This window comes from Anthonomus grandis, chromosome 13 (genome assembly GCF_022605725.1).
Source record: "Anthonomus grandis grandis chromosome 13, icAntGran1.3, whole genome shotgun sequence".
Classification (NCBI taxonomy): Eukaryota; Metazoa; Arthropoda; class Insecta; order Coleoptera; family Curculionidae; genus Anthonomus; species Anthonomus grandis.
The window spans coordinates 15,859,945-15,880,915 of record NC_065558.1 but is presented as its reverse complement, the minus strand read 5'-3'; the positions used below and the strand labels follow the sequence as shown (position 1 = coordinate 15,880,915).

General features: G+C 32.9%; 1 protein-coding gene across 1 annotated transcript in view; it reads left to right on the top strand.

Annotated features, from left to right (window-relative positions):
- Positions 1 to 18,654, top strand: part of LOC126744085 (uncharacterized) — a 48,293-nt gene extending 29,639 nt beyond the window's left edge. Inside the window, exons 10-16 of the mRNA XM_050451430.1 lie at positions 310 to 524; positions 576 to 976; positions 7,036 to 7,291; positions 7,361 to 7,779; positions 7,888 to 8,166; positions 13,622 to 13,880; positions 18,089 to 18,654. Coding sequence (XP_050307387.1) covers positions 310 to 524; positions 576 to 976; positions 7,036 to 7,291; positions 7,361 to 7,779; positions 7,888 to 8,166; positions 13,622 to 13,880; positions 18,089 to 18,301 — 2,042 coding nt within the window. The 3' untranslated portion in view covers positions 18,302 to 18,654. The remainder of the gene's footprint in view (positions 1 to 309; positions 525 to 575; positions 977 to 7,035; positions 7,292 to 7,360; positions 7,780 to 7,887; positions 8,167 to 13,621; positions 13,881 to 18,088) is intronic.
- The last annotated feature ends 2,317 nt before the right edge of the window (positions 18,655 to 20,971 follow it).

Below are 20,971 nucleotides of genomic sequence, written 5' to 3'. Positions count from 1 at the left end.
CATCAATCAATTACGTCTATATGAAATCGTGTGTGTTTTTATAGGAAGGTTTAATGTTAAGCTTCACAACGTAAACTTGTTTAGTTTTTTTTGTGTTTTTAATATTTTGCTCCTTTTTTATTTTTGTTTCTTTGCTCTTTTGCTCTTTCTTACAAAGAATTACGTATCTCTTTTAGCCCTTGAAAAAGACGTCAATAAAAGTCGAAACGTCGGCCAATATTTATTAAGAAGTTTTATTTTATTCGTAACCCAGTACTTCTAAACCACCAACAAAAGAAAGAAATAATGTTTGACTATTTTGCATAACAGAGAGAAGAAAGGTGACAGTAAACGACCTTAGTCCGTCCGACATCCAAGGCTACCTTTATCAAAGGTTCCGGAACAGACACAACCAAAACGTCCATTGGGAACAACGCTACTTCGTCCTCATGGGAAATTGCCTCTACGGCTTTAAACTTAAGGAAGATCCTCGAGCCGCTTGCCTGATATTTTTACATGATTTTACTGTGGCCGTGGCCAGTGAAGTAAATATAAAACAAAATAATTTTTTCTTGTAATCAATTAATTTATTTCAGGTAAAATCGCGCTCGAATGCCTTTAAAGTCTACCACACCGGTACCGTATTCTACTTTTCTGCCGAGGATCCTGACGCGCTTCAAACGTGGTTAGATTTGATCCGACCCGCGTGCCTTCAATCCGATCCGACCACGAAAGTGTTCGAATCTAAACCCTATTCAGAAAGTGACGATTCTGACGTGGAAAAACCGCGTTTAAGTCACTCAGAGAAAAGCGACTCGCTGAAGAAATTCGGATCGTTAAAAAAGTTCAGTCTCAGGAAAAGTTCTGAGGCAAGCAATACTAGTTCGAGCAGTTTGGATCGGAAGTGGTTTTTTAATAAGTCTGCTGGTGGGGTTAGTGCTGGCGTTAATCAGAAGAGTAGCGTTCCAATACCTACTGCGCAATTTAGGTCTTACAGGTAAGCTTGTACACTGTGCCAAAGTTTACTGAATAAAATACAAGTTGCTTCACTCGGCGAAAAACCTTTTATATTTCGATCTCAAAGGCAGGCCGCCGAGCTCCTCGCCGACGGGGAACTAGCAAAAAACGTAAAGGGGAATTCTGGTAAAAAATAGCTATTATTTTACGAGTTTCGTCTAATTCGAACTGTAGGGGAAGACGGAGCACGATTTTATAATAACTTTATTATCTGGCATAAAATTATTATTTAATGTACCTACTTGGGAAAAATATGTACAGGGTTGTCTTTTATATTTAGACAGAGCCTGGCTCGGTTACTATACGAGGTGGAAAAAAAAGTTTGATATAAAAGTTATAGGGTTTACCCGTAGCCGATCGATAGTTCTAGCCTGGACACTTATCCCCGCTTCCATCGATACCTCACAACAGAAGCCGAAATCATGCGAGGCGACGACCGCATCGCGATGGCAAAAATTCCGCGCTGGGGCACATATTTTGCGTTGATTTGAAATAATATTTTACTGCAGTTATTATTGTAGTTTATAGTAAGATTACGCATTTAAAATTTTAAACTACCAAACTATTTTGATACTCGCTTTGAGTTTTAAAAAGAAAAGAATAAAAATTCGGTGGGTAAATTGACAATTTTATTTTTACTTACATTTTAAAATCTTAATTTTATTTAGAATAATGCCTACCCCTTACTGCATTCCTGTTTAAGCTCAGAAAAAATTAAAATTTTTTTTTTGTTTTTTTTTTATTATCTTCGGAATCATTAAAATTTTCGATTTTTTAAATAAGCAACAAAAATTTGGCGTAGGTACCTACCTAATTTTGTTTTCGGCATTAACATTTTTACGAAAAAGTAATACAGCAATGCAAAAACTTTCCCATAGCAACCAAGATAACCCACAAAAGTGTCAAGAATAAGTTTTTGAAAATTTGTTTTTTTTTTGTTAATAATCTTCAAAACCACATAAAATATAATATATATATTTTTTTATATGGCATATTCTTTTACAAGTAAATAATGTGCAACTTTGGGGTAAATTATCCATTTTCGTATTTTGAGGTTAGACGAATTTGAAACACCGTTTATGTATATTTTTCCAATAAAATAAATAATAAAAAATATTTAAAACATTTATCATATACCTAAAAATACGTAATAATAAAAAAAAATTATTATCTCGTAAAATGTAAAATGTAAAAATTATTAGGTCCCGCGGTATCTCCACTTAGTCGTTCCACTGTACGGCGTGCGCCACCAAATCTCGGCTTCAATTTTGACGCCACGAAACCAGTGTCACGGCTAGAATTCTCGATCGGCTACGGTTTACCTTAAATCGCCAGGAAATGTTATAAAATATAATACAGGGGTATCGCAAAGTTAATAAAAAACACAAAGTTAATTTTTTTTTAATGGAATTCCTTGTATATGTTTACTTTAAATGAAAGACATTTTTTTTTCTAATTTCAAAAATATATGAAATGTTAATATTTAATTCATCATTTTTAAAAAAATTTGGTTTTTTGAAAAAAAAACCTTTGAGCCTTGTTTCTTTAAATATTTACAAATGTTGTATATGGCCGCCATTATTTTCAACGCAGTTTCTATAATCTTTGTCCAGTTTTAACAGAGCAGTTGAAATATATTCAGGGTGTTCTTCATTTAAGGAGTTTATACTTCTTTGATTTTTTTCCCTTAATTCCTCCAAATTTTCACTTCTTTCCTTATAAACTTTATTTTTAAGATACCCCCATAAAAAACTATCTAGAGGAGTCAAATCAGGGCTGTTTGGTGGCCAGTTAATGGTACCATGGGTTCCAATCCACTGAATAAAACGATTATTTAAAAAAATCCTTGCTGGCCTAAAGTTATGAGGCGGGGCGCCATCTTGATGCCATATAATATTGGTATATTCTCTTAAAGGTATTTCTTCTAATAAAGCTTCAATCTCATTTTCTAGAAACCGCAAATACCTATTTCCAGTCAAAGATCCTTGAAATATAATGGGTCCAATTATTTGGTTTCTAAGGGTACCACACCACACATTTAATGACATTCTGCCCTGTTTTTTTATTTCGACGTATGCGTGAGGATTTGCTGGTGCCCACATGTGAGTATTTTTTCTATGATACATCCCTGCTGTTGTAAATACAGCTTCATCCCTCCACAAGATTTTATTAAAGATATCGTTATCTACGTTTTTTATATCTAACATCTGATTACAGTATGTTAGCCTTCTTATTTCATGATTATTTGTTAATTTTTGTACTGGCATCAATTTGTAAGGATGATATCCATATTTCTGAAGAACTCTTTGAATCTTAGATCTAGAGCATTGAAAGTGTCTACTAGCATCTACGGTTGATAAATATGGTTTTTCTACAAAAATCAAAGCATAAATTATAATTCTTATAAGGCTCTTAAATATAAAATAACTTTTTACCTTGAAAATATAATAAAATTTGTAGTTCTTCATCCGCGTTAGCTAAAACTGTTCGTTTTTTTCTTTGTAGATTTTTGTGGTTTCTCATACTCCTTTCAGTGTAATAAAAAGTGGACCTAGCAGGAACTCTCATTTCGGGATGAATACGGTGATATTCAGCTTGCGCTCGAGCAACATTATTGTTGTTTTTGTAAAACAACCTCATAATTTCAAACTTTTCTTCTTCGGTATAACCCATATTCAAAAGAAATAGCAGAAACATTGACAGTGACAGCCCAACAAATAACATTATTTATTTTATTGTTACCGATAAACACCATAGCAACGGGGATTCGGGTAAACAGTTGTTTTATTTTTTTATTTTTTAAAGATAAATATTGGGAAAACGGCTAAACCAAATATTAACATATTATATATTTTTGAAATCAGAAAAAAAATGTCTTTTATGTAATGTAAAAATATACAAGGGGTTCCATTAAAAAAAATGAACTGTGTATTTTTTATTAACTTTGCGATACCCCTGTATTATATTTTATAACATTTCCTGGCGATTTAAGGTAAACCCTACAACTTTTATATAAAACTTTTTTTTCCACCTCGTATAATAACCGAGCTAGGCTTTGTCTAAATATAAAAGACAACCCGCTAAATTAATAATACTTTAAATTATTTGTTTTTATAGCCACCAAACTAAATAAATTTTACATTATCAAAGTTTACGTAATTCAAGAACTAAATGGTTAAATCTTTTTTGTTAATAATTAGGTACCTAGGTGTCTTCATTAGGATTTATTTTTAAATCAAAGTCAAAAGTTTGTGTGAAAAAATGCATATATTACTGTTGCTAAACGTAACAACTAAAGATAGACATAACTATAATATTATAATAATCGACAAATTTGTAATTTTCATTTTTCCTCCCTTACAAATCGGGTTAGGATTATGTACTGTACAAATAATTTCTTATATCTATACGTGTTGTTTTCGTCGCTCTTGTGCAATTTTAAATAGAGGCGACCTTAATATTTTTCATGTGACGACGCTGGTGTAAAAATACAAAAGTCTTTTGCTGTTTAAACGTAAACAAATAAACTTACCGATGAAACGTTAAATTTGGATTTTAATGCTCTACTCTCTTTACTACACAAGAATCGTGCACCATGATCGTTAATTTTAGCATTAATTTTCTCCAAAAAAGTACGAAAACAACAAAAAACTAATAAAACACACTCTAAACACAAAATACTCATTACCCTTAGACTCAATAATTTAAAGCGTTTATTTGTTTTAATTCCTTGGTAACATCGCTCGGGATTCATTCATTCATAATTTTTGACAGAACTCGAAAAATAGTAAAACGTGCGTAACACTGGAGCGCAACGTTGCCGAAGTGACGAAATTTTTTAATGCTCCAAGATATTTTTGTTTTGACTGCTGCTTTTATTAATATTTTTGCTTTTAAATTAAGTCGATTTTTCTATGAATTTTATTAATTTTCGATAAGTTTTTTTTCATTATAAGCTCAGTTATGTTTCCGACTCAAATAACCTTTAAAAGGTATTACATTTTTTAATACTTAAAAAGCGGATAAATAGCTCTGGCAAAAGTGCAATATTGTAAAAGAAGGACAAAAGATTGAGAGGAAAATATATTTTGCCATTTTAAAATGTAAACAATGTAGTCTCTTAAGCTGGATTTATACAGACCAATAAAGTAAAATAAGAAATAAAATAAGAGTTAAATGTACAAAACTTCCATAACGCATTTACATAGCAAAATAATATAAGAATAAAATAAGAAGTTGACCAAAATCCAACTTTCATATTTTATTTTATGTGAAAACGAAACTGCGCACGTTATTTTGATCACAACACACCCTCTCATGCCAGAGAGGTACTATAACCTGGCATGTAATTGGTTACCCTTATTTCTTATTTGTTATTTTATTATATATATAAATATATAATTTATATATTTATATTTTCATTTTTCGGACATCTAAAAAACATTAAACCACTTCCACGCTTTGTAAAACAACTGTCTACCTAACAATAAGTCGACAATTTAATATAATAGATTATAATAATTTGCCAGTCCACTGAGTCCACCCGGTACAACTAGTAGTAAAACGCTCGCACATCAAAACGATTTAAACTCTACTCACTGTGTAACCCAACAGATTCGATTGTTGGAGCGTCGCCCGGCAAATGAAGTGAGGGGCGGTGAATAGGTAATTCGGCGCGTGGAGCCGAGTGAAGCAACTTGTATTTTATTCAGTAAACTTTGACTGTGCCCTATTTTGGTTAAATCTGCAGTATTCATATTGATAAAGAGTTGAAGTTTTCGCAATCTTTTGCCCCTTTTTTGTGAAGCTTTTAATGTCACAAATAAAATTGTTTGACATTAAAAGCTACAGAAAGTTCGTACGTTTCTAAGATACAGGACGAAAACGATAAGTTTGACTTTTTGACATTACTCTCCCTATATGAGATTTGATAACTTTTCAAAGGTTTATGTACAATGAAGTAAGATTAATTGGTTTCTGAGATTAGGCCCAAGTTAATGATAATTGGCCTCCTTCTTTGGCTAAACAATAAGTTAGCCTATCATAAAAGCCATTGTGTACTTTCAAAAGATTTGCTGGTGAAATTAAATTGGCACATTTAACAACTTTCTCTCACAACTGAATTTGTTGGTCTACTAAATTCGTATTTGTAAATGGTAACGCTATAAATGAAAGTTATTTGGGGACAAATCTGGAGATATAGGAAGCCGTTTAATATCGCCAGATCCACTAATACGTTAGAAAAAGTATTTTTTTTTTATTTCTTTACCATAACTACATTATGAGCAGGAGAGCTCTTTTTTTGTTAAATAGATCAATCCTATGGCTTAATCAGGGAGGATTTGAATGGCAGGAAAAACTTAGTTTTGCAGCAGCTTAATGGATTTTTAGAGGTTTAAAGTTCCTTCAATAAAAAATGGCCCTATAATAAGAAGATCTGAGTACGGAATTGAAAACTTCTGTGCTCATTTTTCCGAAACTAATAATGAAAATAGAACATTTCGTAAAAAAAAATATCTTTCCATCATGGTTTTATAAAATTCTTTCTTCGCCACTAGTTTTACGGAAGTATCTCTTGAGTTTTGGAATATTTGAAACATGTTTGTACCCATGTTTTTCCAAATACTGGTTATCGTTTTATGGTCTATATCCAGTCCTCTCGCTTCTAGGGCACTACAAATCGTTCTTGGTCCTGGTCACTTTTCGACGGAAGGTTCTTGGATGTCTCAAAATTCAAAACTGCAGTTAAAATTATGTTTTCGCAAGAAATTCGTCTATTTTCAAATGTAATTGAAAAATCCCTACAATTTACTGCCGAATTGCCTCCATAAATTCATTTAATAAATTCAACACTTTTGGAAGAAGTACTTTAAAATTTAACAGTGCTGCGTGCAGTTACACAGTCTGCTTTGGACAATGCGTATTCTTCAATTCCCCAACCTGTATATAATTAATTCACCTCTATGCTTTTTTTTCATCTTAATTTTTTAAAAAAGTCAATTTATCAGTAGTACTGACGATACATTTTTTTTTTAATAGAAAAATCCGAAACGAACCGACGCACGCGAGCGTGCGCACCGGCAACTTTACCTCACATGTGCCGATGTTCGGCAAACCCTCGAATCTGGCCACTCAAACTCAAAACAGCAGTGTGCCGAATCTCACAGTTGTAGAGCAAATATTAAGGGTACCCGCCGTGCTAGACTCTAATATAAGTCAGCCAAAGAGCTTCGTGCACGCCAGCAATCCCAGTTTGGCCACTAGCGGGGGCCCTAGCGAATATGCCAGTACTAAGGTATGAAAGAAATTATATAAAAACCATAAATTATAACTCAAATTCAATGATTAAAACCAATTTTTTCAGACTGCAAAAGAATACAAATCAGGAAACGATAGCGCTTTATCGGGTTTCGTAACATTAGAAGAACTAATGATCAGACAATCGGAAGAAAGCAGGAAAAATCCGCATAACGAATTTGATAACTTGCCACAAATCAATCTGAACCTAATCAAACCGGATGTAGTTTACGGCGAAATCCCTATAAGAACAAAACTGGTGACCTCTGAGGACGTAGAGGTATCAGAAACGTGTCCTTTGACGAGATCCTCATCTCAATCGGAAAAACACGAGTCGAGCAGTTCGTGTTTCGGTAAAAGACTCGGATCATTAAAGAGAAATCAGAAATTGGAAGAGGGCGGTAAGATTACCGCGACTTACCCCAAGATGGAAAGTAAGTCAAATAGGAGTCTGCCCAGGATGTTAAAGATGCAAGAGAGTACTCGGTAAGTAGGAACAATAGGATATTTTGAATTCATCAATCATTGGAGCTCAGATGTTTATGTTATGTCATTCTTAATATGCCAAAATATGAACACCTTGATATTTTTTAGTGAATGTGACGAATACACCCTCTCAAACCTGCACTATTCCTCGGATCGAAATCTGATATCGGCATCAAGAAAAAAATCGTATGAAATGATCTACTGTCCCGAGACCGTTAACGAAAGTCAGTTCGCCCAAAATCGTATGATCGATGATGCCATGAGCTACGAAACGTCCGCGAAAAAATCCAATAAAGTGAAGAGGCAGACCAGCTTCGGATCGTCGTTCGAAAAGAAAAGTTCCAAGAGTTTACCGGGTTTTAATAGTCGAGTTGGAGATTCTTCTAGGTAAGTAGTTTTTGTAGGATTTTTAGGAGGAACTAAAAAAATGTTGGCATTTTTATGTAATCCAATGTTCGATAGTAATAATAGACTCTAAAAGTGTTTACTAGGACATGTCTTTCTTAGATTCGCATATTAAAATGGCCAAATGAACCTCGAAGACACTTTTAATCTCGATAATTTTCACAAATTTTTGTCTCATAGTGTAGTCATGTTATTACTATATCTGCGACTAGATACAAAAGGGATTTTGTAAGCAAACAAATTTAATAATCACTTTTGTGAAATAGAAACGGCATAAATTAATTGATTATGCAGAAATTAGGTTTTACTTTCAAGGCTCAGATCATTACAGTTCATTTGGCGTTGGAATTCTCTCGGAGTTATATCACTATATCTAGTCAGGCATATAACAACGTTCTAGGAGCCCTTTGTTATTTTTAATATTATGATATTTCCTGAATTTTAGTGAATGCCAACAGTTATCGAAATAATATGGGCATTATTTTAATAACTGCTGGCAAAATTACAAAGTTTTTTAGTTTTGATGTTAATATTTAAAATTAAGTTCATAGATGTCAAAAGGCTAATTTTCCAACATTATTTGAGGATAGTTTTCTGATCCACTATGTTTCTTTATGAGATAATCCAATGCAATTGTCTTGATTTAACCAGAAATGTAAATAATGATTTTAATCATTCTATATATATTTAACAGACAATTAGGTGAATATTTCTATCACGTAAAGACTTTTCTTAACTCACGCATTAATTCGACAGATGTCTACGAATAATTATCTCGAACATCCTCATTAATACTTGAGTTATGTTGTCAATTGTGTTTAATTTTTCCCAACATAAATTTTAGTCTTACAAGTTTTTGCATCTGCTAAAATTTAAATCGCAGGTCCTTAGTATCATATATTCGGAATTCACAACAATCTCGTAAAGAGTACCAACATTTCATCAAGTAAGTTGTCAGAAATTATCCCGGAGAACAGTTTTCTTTGAAGTTTTTACTAAAGGGGAAAAATACTGGAAATAGCGACAATTTTATTGACTTTTTTTCATTTGCCTCTTGTTTCATCGTGCCTTTTTCCCGTTTCTTTTTAATTTTTTTTAGACCACTAGATTTTCATCATTTCTATTCTTTGCTGCAGGAACTGTGATCGATAAACATTTCTACATCAATTTCTTATCAGCAGTCTTAAGAATTTATATTCCGGCTTTGATTTTCTGTACTCTGTAGGCCAAAATTTTGGAAATTTCCATATTATTTTCTTTATTTAAAAAGTCCTGGAACTTAAACTATCTCTTGATATATTCGTCGCTGTTGTAGCTGAAAATAGAAAAAGATAACTTTTCTAAACAAGGTAGATTTCTTTTGTTAGACCGATATCTTAGTACACATCTTTTTATAATCTTCCTTCTATATTTAATACTAAATATAGAAGGAAGATTTTAATGCAGGCGCAGTTCAATGGATTTAAAATAGCCATGAATGATTTTGTTAAAATAATGTTTTTAAAGATAAAAAATTTTATCTTTAAAAGCTTTAATGTCAAGTGCTAGAGTAAATTCAATGCTGAACTTCACGTTATTATACGGAATGTTTGATTGGGTAAGGGAGATATTTTAAACGTAAATGGAAGTTATACCAAGAGATTCTAAAAAATCCATAATTTATGGATTTATCGCCCTTTATGACCAAAATACAGGGTGGTTTAGTAAAAATGTAATTTTTATAATTCAGCTTTCTAATTTCTGAACAACTCGGTATTTTTCCACATTTGGTGTGTTTACTTATGACCTACCTTAAACTTAGGACTAAAAAAATCCTGGTAAGACTGGAAAGGTAAATGTTTTTTTTTACAAATTAAGTAAGGAATATCATATAGTTAAAAATGTATGGGTCACTTTTTCACAGAAAACTTTCATATGCGAGTGTTTAGGTTGAATTAGTGACTAGAAAAATGTTAAGGGCGTAAAATAAATTGAGAAGATCTGCATTTATCGCTTTTTTTCTAAGATTAAATTACTTACTTCAATTTTATCTATTATTAATTCTATACGTGTATTTGTCAAAAAAATTACAACTTGTGTTAGGATCATTCATAAAAATATCTTGCACAAAAAACATGTGTTATAATTAAACAATTGTTTATTTACAACAAAAAATGTTAAATAATTAAATAAGTAAAAGGGTATTTTTGTTAAATTAAATAAATACAGGGTAGTATTTCATATGCATTTAATTATCATTTCATATGTAGATGACACTATTGTCTTTTTTAACTTAAACTCACGAGAGGCGACAAGGCAATGAGCACAAAGTGGAGTTGTAATTGGAAAGAAATGGCAAAAGAAATCCAAATGAACCTTAAATTTTCACAAAGCAACTGTACTGCATTCTCAAAAACCTAAACTAATTTCCCATGATTCTTACATATCATAAATCCAATTACCAGTTAATATTAATAAAGCTACAAGTGCAAAATATCTACAGTGTGGCTAACCCTTAAGTGGGATTAAGGATTAGCCACCCCTCTAAAATGTTTGTTTCTTGACCAATTTTCAAAAACTTTTTTTTGTTGGATAGATGGTCAAAAATGGCACTTATGAGCCAAGTTCGACATTTAGAGAAAGCAGGTCATGGCCTACTGTATTCAAGTTTGAAGTGCGAAAAATCGAGAAGTAGTATTAGCAATATTTATTTTTGAAAAATGATACTGGATTATTGTTCAGGACCACTTAAAACATAAGTGTACCAAATTTGGTTATGATAGTATACAGGGTGTTAAAATAAATTGGAGTCAAATTTTTAAAAGGCGCAATAACATTCTTAATCAAATATGAATATTTTTAAAATTCTTGGCTAATTGGCATGCGCCTTGAGAACATAAAGGTTGGAAATATCCTTAATAAACAACAATCGATCATATTATCATACTATTTTGGGCTCAATTTGTTTGTTTTTTTATGAGTTTGTTAAATTTCAAAGATATGATTGTGTCTGGTTAAAAATTATTTTGTGGGAATTTTACCCAATTGAGCTATGAAGGAAAATGTTCCTGACAGTTTGTCAAAGTTTTCATGCATTTAGTTCATTTTGACTGCTTATCGAACAATTATGGGTGATTATAATTTAAACGAAAGAGTTGAAGTAGTGCGGCTTGTTGGCGATGGAGTTGAACATTTCGTGAAGCTGCGGCGGAATTTAACAGGAGACATCCTGGTAAAAACATCCACCATTCAACAATAGCCAGAATAAACTACGGGTTTGATCAGTCTGGTTCAGTAGGCGGAGTACGTCCTCATTTATATCGTAATCGAGCAAATAATAATAACCAAATAATTCTTGAATACTTTAATGTTGCCAGTGCCAACTTAAATTTCCAAAAATTGCATATGGAGGTGTTTAAAGAAAAATAACAAGAAGCCTTTCAAGTCTATATTCCTTCACACTTTGGAACACGGGGATGAAGAACGCAGGATGGAATATTGTTTGTGGTTACAAAGCGAGTATTTGGCTAACCCTACATTTTTGAAAAATGTTTTATACACCGATTAGGCAACATTTACTACAAACGGCATTGTGTCATCTCAAAATATTAGAATGTGGAGTAACGTAAATCCCCATTGGGTGATACAATGTAAAAGGCAGTATTCGCAGAAAATTAATGTATGGTGCGGTATCTTGAACGAACGTATAATCGGGCCGTTTTTCTTTAATGAAAATCTAAATGGACTTAATTTTCTTCGATTCCTGGAAGGTGATTTTAGTGACATAATCAATGATTTGCCGTTAGCCGAAACAAGAAACTTACACATACAATTTGACGGTGCGCCTATCCACAATGCAGTGGTAGTGCGGAATTGGCTAAATCAGAATTATCCGAATCGATGGATAGGACGAAACAGTCCATTAATTCAGTGGCCAGCACGTTCCCCCGACCTTACTCCCTTAGATTTTTCTCTTTGGGGAACCCTTAAAAACAAAGAGTACAAATCAAGACCGCAAACTCTATAATCTTTGTGAGCGCATTAGACAAGAGTGTAATGAAATAAGCAGGGTACAGTTAAGAAGGGTGGTAGTAAACAACAGAAGACGCATAGAAAAATGCATAAGAATTAATGAAGGACATATTGAAGGAACTAATATTTAGTTTTGTGGCATTAATTTTTAAATTTGAGTGTTAGCAAAGATAAAATACTAGTAGTATCTTTGGTGTTAGGTAATTCCTTAAGGTAATTATTTTCAGTTTTTGCTGCTTAGCCTACATTACATTATTAAGTAACTAATGAAGTGTGAATTGCAACCTAACAATGAAATAAAACTAAAAAAATTATAAATGAAGTTGTTTTATTGTGAAGCCCAAAATAGTATGATAATATGATCGATTATTGTTTATGGAAGGATATTTCAAACCTTTGTGCTCTCAAGACACATGCCAATTAGCCAAAAATTTTAAAAATATTCGTATTTGATTAAGAATGTTATTGCGCCTTTTAAAAATTTGACTCCAATTTATTTCAACACCCTGTATACTATCATAACCAAATTTGGTACACTTATGTTTTAAGTGGTCCTGAACAATAATCCAGTACCATTTTTCAAAAATAAATATCGCTAATACTACTTCTCGATTTTTCGCATTTCAAACTTGAATACAGTAGGCCATGACCTGCTTTCTCTAAATGTCGAACTTGGCTCATAAGTGCCATTTTGACTATCTATCCAACAAAAAAAAGTTTTTGAAAATTGGTCAAGAAACAAAAATTTTAGAGGGGTGGCCAACCCTTAAGTGGGACACACTGTATATAACAATTAATTAAAACAAAACTTTGGTAAATCTAGACAACATTATTTTGCATTGGAATTTGTAGTTTTATTCGAGATATGAAATACCAGAATAAATATAGACAGACAGCTAATTCATTCCATGGACTCTAGAGAGTTTGAAACATATCTTTTAAATAAGGCTCTAAAATATATGAGTAAATTATTATCTAGAAATATCCGAAGTGTTAAACCTAAAAAAAATTATATATAAATAAAATAAATAATAAAATAATAAATAAATTTCTGAGAAAAAATGTTATATGCTTGGTCTAGGTTAAAGTTATGTATTAGATTAGGCACATCTTTTGTTTGTTTATAATTTTATGAACAAAATTAGTAGAAATTATAGACTCTCCTTTTGCTTATATGTACAGAGGGTATGTACAGAGGTTATATGTATTTAGGGTAACATTATGTTAGAACCTGAAAAGCATTACTATAAATATACTTAACAACTAAATTACTATACTTCTAAAAAATGTGTCATTGTTAAACTAAATAGATAATTTAAAAAAATTGTTACAGATATAATATATCATTATACAATATTGTATCATGAAATATGACAAATTTTTTGTCATATAAAATCTAAAATATTTGAAATTTTTTTGCCCACAGGACTCGTCTCAAATCAGCCATTCAGTACACCCCAATCACGTTTCCGATGAGTCCCGATAATAAATCGGGACCGAAATTCGCCTTCGAGCTGAATTTGGACGAAAAACAAACGAAAAGTGGCGGAAAATTTTCGAAAATTTTTAGTGGAAAATCCGATAAGAAGGAAAAAACATTTTTGGGCTCTCCCAAACTGCACCGAGCTATTTTTAGGCGGCAACAGTCGGGATCAGAGTCCAATTGGGCGACGTCTATTTCGCAGGTAAATAGGTCATTTTATTTATATACTGGGTGCATCTAGCTCGATTTCTCTTCAACTGTAGGATGTTTATTATACCTGTACATGTTGAAACTTTTTTTCAACTGTGTATTAGGACTCGTTAAAACAAAAAGCTTTTTCAAATAGATTTGCGTATTAGGCATTATACCGATCAGTTAGTGTAGTAGTAACTATCGCCTTTATATTGTGGTTAAACATAAATTGGCAAAACCTAAAAATTTTCGAAGTGCGTGAGTTTTTAGATATTACTTTCTCAAATAGGTGGATCGGTCGAAATGGAACTGTTGCATGACCACCAAGTCGCCAGACCTAAATCCGTGTGACTTGTTTGTGGGGATTTATGAAAAGTTTAGTTTTCAAGAAGCCTGTCAACTGATTTCAATCGTTGTGGTGAAATTAATGATGACAACTTTGAACACTTTAGTTAAGTTAAACAGAACCGTATTGGACACGTTTTATAATAATTCAATTCTTTTAGTTTTCAGTTTTTTGAAAAAGGTTAGAAAAACTGCTTTTATTTTCTATACACAGTTTAAAAAAATAATCAACTTAGGAATTGGCGTGTTTAATTAAAATGTCATACAGTGACGGCCAAAAATGAAGAAACTTTTAATATTTTTATTTTTTTCTTATTAAAACTAATTCGAAGTAATTGTAAATAATGTTTATGGTTATATCTAGTAGTGACGAAAATAATTAGAAAAAAAATATTGAAAACAAATAATTTATTACAAAATATGCAAACAAAATTTATTTTCTCAAAATAAATGGAGAAACTTTTTATTTTTATGACATAATTATGTTATAATACAAAATGTGGATAAAAGCACACTAATACTTTGTGGCATAACCGTTATTCTTCACAACTTCACTACACCGTCTTGGCATAGATTTAAGAAGATTGTGTATAATATCTCCGGAAATTTCACTCCATGCTTCTTTTAGGACTTGGAATAATTCGTCTTTATTTCGGAACTTTTTCGGATTTTTTTGTTTAGGTGCTCCCACAAGTTCTCGATGGGATTTAAATCTGGACTTTGAGCTGGCCACTTCAGAACTTGAATTTGTTTGAGAGGCTATGAAATTTTTAACAATTTTAGAAGTGTGCTTGGGGTCGTTATCATGCTGGAATTTCCAAATTAACGGCAAATTATCCTCGGCGTAGGGAAGCATATTATTCCTTAAGATAATATTGGCTATTCATGGTCCCATCTATTCTCACCAGTGGACCAACGCCATACCCGGAAAAACATCCCCACTCCAACACATTACCGCCTCCATGTTTGATTGTGGGAATAGTGTACTTTGGGTTGAATTTTTCATTCTCGGGACGTCTAACCCATCTCATACCATCTGACCCAAATAAATTGAACTTACTTTCATCTGACCATAAAACGTTTTTCCATTGATTATAGGTCCAATATAAGTGGTCTTTTGCGAATCTTAAACGAATTTGTCTATTTTTCGTTGAAATGAAAGGTTTTTTTACCGGTCTCCTGGCTTTTAAGTTGGCGCCACATAAATGTCTTCGAATAGATCGAAATGAAAGGGAAATGCTGGGATATGCCTTTTTTATATCTTCGGCGGAGAAAAATGGATTTCTTATAGAACATCGTCTAATTAGCTTGTCAGTTGCAGATGTTGTTTTTTTGGGTCTACCTGGCTTAGAAATGCTGGAAGTAGTGCCTCTAGTTTGCCACAATTTGATTTGCTTACAAATGACACTTTTATGAAGATCAAGTTCTCTAGCGATTGTTACTTGTTTCACTCCCGCATTGTGCTTCTCAATTATAAGTTTTTTTATTTGTTCAGATAAATTTATACCTCGAGGCATTTTAATACTAAGTAGGCTTCTTCACATTCGAAAACAAACTGCTTCAAACGAGACCTATTTAATTTAAAATATTTAATACAAAAAATTTACTATTTACATTCCTGTGATAAATATTCAAACTGTTTTGGTATGAATTTATGGCTTAGGCTAAGATAAACATTTTTAATACATGGTGTCACAAAAATTTTGAATAGATTATTAAATTAGAAAATAATGTTTACTGCTTATGCTTCGGCCTCCGTGGGCGTCATTAATAAGCCTAGAGCTGCTTTTTTACATTTTTTATTTAACTCATAAATTAACAAATTAAACATAGCGTTTACAACAACACAAAACTTATCGAGAGCGAGGAGAGCAGTGAGCCAGCAGTGGATGGCGGTATCGAGACGAACGAACGAACTGTCAGAAGTTCTGCTTGCGCGAAGGCTGAAAAACGCACACGTTTTGTCCAATATTGTCTATCTCTTTTTAACACATGGAGAGGCGCCGATGACTCAAACAAATAAATTAAAAGTTTCTCTACTTTTGGCCGGCACTGTATCTACAGGAATATAAAAAAAAGTATTAAGGTTTCAACAAATAATTTAAAAATCATATTGTGCTATAGGAAAATCGCCCTAAGTGAAGTTTGGTTTTAATAATAAGAATACTAGTAATAATAAAATTACTTTATTTTATACTCGGCGAAGTCCAGTACAATCTGCTCAGTTTAACCCAGTATGGCAAATTTCATGAAATAGATTTTTAACAAAATTTTAGATATTATTCTACATCCTTTAATTTTCGATATAACAATATAAATAAATAAATACAAGGGTATATATGAATTATATTAAACAAGTATAACCAAAAGTAACAACATATTATACTTTTAGCTTTGTGTGGGCTCCTCCTGTAACAAATACAATTTAAATGCCTTTTTAAATCCGTAAAAATGGTAAATCATTGCCGAATCGCCAGTGAAATAAAATTATAACTTTGATTTGGCAGTTTTGACAAATAAACCTGAAAATAAAATATTAGTGAAGGGAATTTTCCAAGTTTGACAAACGTAATTAAACAGTTACATCTTTTTTATGTCTACTTCTTGATGTAAATTTTACATCTTTTATTAAATTGATAAAGTGAAAAATTATTCAAATAATTTTGTTTATAATAATATTGTCTGGTCATTTAGTTATTAGCTCAAAGGTTGACGTATTAAGATTTTCTAATTGCTCTCTACCTGGTTTGAAAAATTTACTTACTCTGTTTTGTTAACCATTTCCTAGTGATAACAATTCTTCCTAAAACCTATCATTCAAGTTTGTTATGTGAAAAATTCAATTTTTTAATATTAAAAATGTATATGTTACGTAGGAGGGAGGGTCAAAAGAATTTTAGAAAGGCTAAGGTGGGACATGGCACAACACGAGTTGGGAAACACTGACCTTAGATTAATAATGCGTACATAGAACTTGAATAAAAAAAAACCGAAAGAGTCATAAATACTTAACCTCCATAACTTTATATGTCGTATGTCAAAAATTTTCTTATACAATTACAAAGGTAGTGGCATTTTACAAAATAGCCAGTTTTATTATACAGGATGTCCCATAAATAATGGTAAATATTTTAACAGCAGATTCCTTTCGAAAGAATATGAGTTTAAGTAAAATTTTACTAGTCCGAAAGTCAAGGATAACCAAGATATAGGGTGATAAAATTAATGTTTTTTTTTTAATTTTGGTCATCAGCAAATTTTAAAATTAACCTTTTTAAAATTATGTCATAGAGAGTGCCAACTGCAACATTTAGATTTTTTTAAATTCCGTAACTTTTCAGGCTTGGCATAAATGCTAAATTTAGGGCCAAATTCAAAAAAAATTACATTAAGTTTATCACCCTGTATCTTGGTTGTCTTTGTCTTTGGGACTAGGAAAATTTTACTTAACCTCATTTTTTTTTCAAAAGAAATCTGTTGTTAAAATATTTACCATTATTTATGGAATACCCTGTATATTGACAGCTGTCAAAGATTGAAAAACTAAAGTTCAATTCTTTGCCAATTTAAACTTTTTTGTATAATTTCCCTTTTGATTACGCCACCTTGTGGTAGAGTCGCGAACTTTTATCCAGTTTTACTTCAAAGCTCTTAGATTAATTAGTGCTGAAATATGGTACCTCACCAAGCTGTATATTTAAAAGACAAATTTATCTTTGGCAAACGTATTATGATTGCTCAAAAGTCGACTTTTTTATGTGCAGCACCGTACTTTTTTAATATCCTCTTTATGTTTTCTCCTCTTTCCATCCTCCCTTGTGGTTTTTAAGCTGCTTGCTGGATATCGTAGCATTTATTATAATTTTCTTACAGCCAGTTTGCCTGTCAACAAGCTCCCCGGCATTGGACCATTCGCTAATGCACTTGTCTCAACCACTTCCGCCTTCTCAACCTCAAATTATAGTGAAGCCACACGTGGATTATCCCGGTCTGACTTATCCTCCGGTCTTCGAACCGGAAACCTACTCTTTAGCCGATCCCGAAAAAAATATCAATTTGCTGAGAAATAGACAAAAAAATGACTGATGTACGGTCCTTAAGCCGCAGTAGATCACGGCTCTCTTTATAGTGATAAATTAAGGGAGACAATAAGTTATAGTATAGAGTTTTATTATTTTATTTTAATTGGTTTGACATTCCTTAAGCGATTGATATTATGTATGCCAGTGGTTGTTAGTATTCTAAACATACATATCGTTTATGTCATTTTATTATATAATGTTTTGCCTATAATTTACGGATATTATATATTACCTGTTTTTACAGTATTATAAGCTATATTAGGTTTATTGCCGATAAATGATATTTTTTAAGAGTTATAATATATTATGTGATAGTGCCAAACTAGAGACTATGAAAATATATAAACTTGATTTATATTCTGAGTTTTTTTTTTGTTTGTCTAATACAGAACAGACGATCGATACCTGCAAAGAAAAATATTATAATAAGAGAGTGAATAACAAATTTTTCAAATGGAACAAGAGCGTTCTGGTCTGTAGCAAAAACACTTAGTAGAGGTTTCTTTAGGTCAAAAATTCCATCATTGACTGGGGATTCCATTGCAATGACAGCAATGGAAAAGGCAGACTTGCTGGTCAGATATTCGCATCAAACTCTACCGTAGACCCACAAGGCAAAACACCACCGACTTTGCCCAGAAATGCTTCCTCGATGGCAGAGATACTCTTCCGTCACAGAGATCTTAAAAAATTGCGCAGACTTGAACACCAACAAGGCCCACCTAATATTTACTAAAACAGCCCTGATGGAATACTGCCAATAGTACTAAAAAAGTGACTTTTTCTCTTTAATACAGAAAAGGTCTCTTCCGTGTAGACTAAAAATTTGCGCGGGTTTAATTAATATCCAAATTATCTCGGTAAGAATCGTTTTAAGTCCGTTCTCGTGGGTGACTGAAAAGTTTCAGTTTCTTATACATCTTGCTATTTAAAAAAACGGAAAAGTTGGTGACCGATTCGAGAATATTTTGGTGAAGCCCTAGAAGTGTTGGAGTACTGGAGACTGAAATATCTAGACTGCCTGTGGTACTGGATGAACTTAAAAGAGTCAGGACAAAGTTGGATGTATTACAGGTGGAGATTACCTCATCTAAGATGCTATTGGCTTCCACTGGCAAGTCTCAACAACCACCACTGACTCAATCAAACGCCGAGGCTAGTAATGTTGTGTTGCAGGAAATTATGGAGAGGCAAAATAGTAACTGCAATTTAATGCTTTTTAACCTAAAGTCCGAGTCGTCTGAAGATCAGATTTTCACAGCAGAGATCTCTACTCTGCTGAACGATTGTGTGTGGCCGTAATATTCCTATATCCAAGACGTCTAGATTTGCAAAACCCAACCGTAATGGCTGTAGACCAGTTAAGGTCACACTGGTGAACCATCGGGATGTCGGATTCCTACTGAAGAACAGGACTAAGTTCTCAGAAAGAAATATATACAAAGATTTACATTGAATCTGACCTTACCCCAGCTCAGTTGGAACACCTTAATAAAGTCAAGGAAGAACTAAGGCTGCGCAGGGACCGTGGTGTGGATAACCTCTTCATCAAGTATAGCAATAGTATTCCCTTAATAGAGGCAAAAAACCAAGGGCAACGACCCCCCTCCGCCCACTCCCTAAAAAATCTAGTTACTTGCTATTACCAGAACACCCGCAGCCTGCGCTCCAAAACCAATATCTTCTTTAGTGCTGCGTCTACTTCTGGCTATGATATTATCTCTATCACAGAAACTTGGCTCCAAAATGATATACTTGATATTGAAATCCTTCCCAACTCATACTTAATGTACCGTTCTGACAGAAGAACTGATCTGGTTGCTTCATCAAGGGGTGGTGGTCTTCTACTGGGGATTCTAAACCACCTCTCCTCGAAAGCCCTCGACCTCTCTGTGATCAGTCAAGAAATACCGGAAATTCACCTGGTAGGATGTAGAGTCGAATTTAATCACTTTATACTGTATATTTTTGTACTGTACATTCCTCCTTCCATCGACTCCGTGCATTAGAACGCTTTCTCGAAGCCTTTTCCATGGTTAATGCAATCTATTCTGAACATGTGATTATCATGGGAGACTTTAATGTCTCCGCTTATATTGAACATTCGGTATCTCCCAATAGTAAAAATCAACTTCTAAGTAATTTTTTTGATTTCCTGAACTATAAGCAATTCAATAACGTAGTAAATAACAATCTTCGCTGTTTCGATTTAATCTTTGCAAGCTTTGATATCTCTTTACTTAACAGCGGTGCATCTCTTGTCCCGGAGGACACCCACCATTCTTTTCTGTCGTTTGAATTCCTCTCTCAATAACCTACCTCTTAATAAAGCTGAATTAAAGGAATTTAATTTTAGGAAGGCTAACTTTCCGCTATTGTATCAGCTGCTGCTAGACACTGATTGGTCGCCTGTCACGGTGCAGCAGGACGTCAACTCTGCATGTGATGTTTTTTTATGATATACTGAACAACACTTTCTCTAGTCAACCAGCAAATTTTGAAATACACAGATATAGGTCTCCTGGCCATCTGCTGGCCTATGTCATGCATGTTTGGACCAAGACTATCGAGAAATATAGTAAATCCCATGCAATAGCTCTTTGAAGAGTTGGAATGAAAACCTGTTAAACAAACTGTATTCTTGATTTGATTTGCCACCAACTCTCGTTGCTTG